This window comes from Myotis davidii, unplaced genomic scaffold (genome assembly GCF_000327345.1).
Source record: "Myotis davidii unplaced genomic scaffold, ASM32734v1 scaffold43, whole genome shotgun sequence".
Classification (NCBI taxonomy): Eukaryota; Metazoa; Chordata; class Mammalia; order Chiroptera; family Vespertilionidae; genus Myotis; species Myotis davidii.
In genome coordinates this window covers 2,220,949-2,223,645 of record NW_006294590.1, presented here as the reverse complement: position 1 = coordinate 2,223,645, position 2,697 = coordinate 2,220,949, and the positions used below count along the sequence as shown (strand labels likewise).

The 2,697-nt window shown below is 67.9% G+C and overlaps 1 protein-coding gene across 1 annotated transcript in view; it reads right to left on the bottom strand.

Annotated features, from left to right (window-relative positions):
• Positions 1-2,376, bottom strand: part of MMP17 (matrix metallopeptidase 17) — a 6,139-nt gene extending 3,763 nt beyond the window's left edge. Inside the window, exons 1-4 of the mRNA XM_006768803.1 lie at positions 2,073-2,376; positions 1,415-1,591; positions 395-500; positions 89-171 (exon numbers count right to left, since the gene is read on the bottom strand). Coding sequence (XP_006768866.1) covers positions 89-171; positions 395-500; positions 1,415-1,591; positions 2,073-2,316 — 610 coding nt within the window. The 5' untranslated portion in view covers positions 2,317-2,376. The remainder of the gene's footprint in view (positions 1-88; positions 172-394; positions 501-1,414; positions 1,592-2,072) is intronic.
• Between the last annotated feature and the right edge of the window lie 321 nt (positions 2,377-2,697).

Here is a 2,697-nt window from a genome sequence, read left to right as displayed (position 1 = left end):
GCCTGCGGGGACGGCGCACAGCTGCGGGGGCCGGCCCCACCCGGGGCCCCCCGACTCCCGCCCTGGCGCTGGGCTCCACGGGGGCTACCTTTGAAGAAGAAGGCCTCGCCGCGGATCTGTGCCACCGCGTCAAAGTGGGCGCTGCACCTGTGAGGCACGTCCTTCCCGGGCCTGCGGACAGAGAGCCGTGGGCGTGCGCCCCCTCCTGCGCCCCCGACCACGCCTGCAGCTCTGGGACCCGCAGCAGTTGCATCAAGAGAGAAAAGCAGCCCGGCCAGCGGGGCTCAGTGGTTGAGCATCGACCTATGAACCAGGAGGTCACGGTTCATTGCCCTGACCGGGTTGTGGGCTCGATCCCCCGCGGGGGGCCTGCAGGAGGCAGCCGGTCAGTCACACGTACGGGGTGCTGGGCCGGTTGCCGGGGGGCTCCGGCAGGAGGGGAGGCTCCTCGGACTCGGCCGTGTCCGGCTGTGCCGTGGGGGACACAGACTCCCGCACGCCTGTGGAGACAGGGTGGCCGCATGGAACCCAGGGCGCCCGCCTCCCTCAAGCCCCAGCCCGCTTCCCGGAACCCGGGGTGGCCCCAAGGCCGCCGGGCAGACGGGCCTGCGCGTGCCCCGGAGTCAGCACCGGCTACAACGTGAGCCGGACAGGCCCGTGCACGGGGCGGGGACGCCCGTGGCTGCACTGCATTGTGGGTGTGTCCATGTCGGATTGTGCACTTTAAAGTGGTGACTGTGCCCGGCCGGCGAGGCTCAGGGGTTGAGCGACAACCTAGGACCCAGGAGGTCAGGGTTCGAGTCCCGGTCGGGGCACAGGTCCGGGTTGCGGGCTCCATCCCCAGTAGGGAGTGTGCAGGAGGCAGCTGATCGATGTTTCTCTCTCATCATTGATTTTCTATCTCTCTCTCCCTCTCCCTAAATTAAAAAAGAAAGTTTAACGGTAAATTTTACAATAAAATAACGCAGACGCCAGAGGGCGGTGGGTGTGGGGAGAACACCAGGGAGGTGGCCTGGAGGGCGAACAGGGATTTCACCGGCTGGGCCTCCTTGCCCTGCACTTCCCAGGTGTCCCCAGCAGAGGGCGCCTTGCGGCTAGCTCTGGGCTGGCCTGGCTGTGGCTCCTCCCCAGGTGGTCACCGGGCCTCAGCTTCCCCCCTACTCCAAACCGAGTGCTGTGCCCGGCCGGCACCATCACGCCAGCTGTCACACCTGAGACCACCAGAGGCCCGGACGCGGAATCCTGCCCAGGCTCTGAAGCTCCGGGGTGAGTCTGTGATGGCGTCCGCTCGTTCCACACACGTACGCGCCAGGCAGGTGCTAGAACTCCTGCGGGCTCTGCACCCAGGGGCTCCCCAGCCTCTGTCCCTGTCCTCAGGGCGCCCGCGCTGGCTCTCGGGGGGCGGGGCACTCACCGTACAGCTGCCAGGCGCGCACCCGGTCCGCGTAGGGGAGCCCGTAGTGCAGCGGGTCGCCCACCGGGCCCTGGTAGTAGGGCTGCATGATGGACTGCGTGGCCGCCACATGGCTCAGCCCGATGGCGTGGCCAAACTCGTGCACGGCCACTGCGAACAGGTCCATGCCGTGGGCATCTGGGGACACGAGAAAGAGTGAGCCACGGGGGACGGCGAGCCACGGGGGATGGCGAGCCATGGACGTGGCCGCAAGGATGGGGAGGCGCGTGCCTACGGGCCGGGTATTGGGGGTTGACTTTCTGGGCCCCAGGATGCAGGGACCGGCGTAGGACTCCTGCGCCCCACGGGCCAGGACCCTTGTTAGGCCTGTGTGTGGAGGAACCCACGTGGCCCTCCTCCCCACCCGCACCCACACCTCCTGGGAGATGAGACCAGGCGAGGACACAGAGCCCCGGGCCCGCACACCCAGCCCAGCCTGGCTGCCCGGTGGGGTCCCTGCCCGCGATGGGGGTGAGTCGCCCTGATCTGGAATTGCCCAGCTGTTCCCGTGCCCGGGGTCTGGACGCTTCACAGGGTCGATGTGGCTTCCTGCAACCTCTGGGGTCCATGGGGCCCCCGGGTGATGTGGGGTCCCCAGGGCTCAGCCCCACGCATGCACCTGAGGACCGGAAGGTCCAGGCCTCGTCGTCATCGAAGTGGGCGTCCCCCGCGGTGTGGTGGTCGCCGGGGAGGAAGGCGTGGGCCACGGTGCCGCCAGGGCCATCGAAGGGGTAGCGGTCGTTGTGGTCGGCCGTGGAGAAGTCGATCTGGATGTCGGCCGCGCTGCCCGCCACCTCGTGGAAGTTCAGGGGCGTGATGTCGCCCCAGACCTTGAGAGCGTAGTGCATGAGCGCACGCACCATGTCGCGGCCCAGGGGCGAGTCCCGTGGGAACGTGCGGACCCTGGGGCGGGCGGGGTCAGAGCCAGGGGTCAGAGCCAGGGGTCGGGTCAAGGGGACAGGCCGCGCCCCCAACAGGCTGCAGTGCGCTCCCAGGGACGCCCTGTCCCGGGGGTGGGTGTGGGATGCTATTTGGAAATGAGGTTTGATGGTAGGGAGTGGCTCCGTGGTTGAGCGTGGACCCACGAACCAGGAAGTACAGTGCGGCACAGGCCCGGGTTGTGGGCTCGATCCCCAGTGCGGGGCGTGCAGGAGGCAGCCGATCCATGATTCTCTCTCACCATGGATGTTTCTCTCTCTCTCTCTCTCTCTCTCTCTCTCCCTCCCTCCCTCTCCCATCCTTTC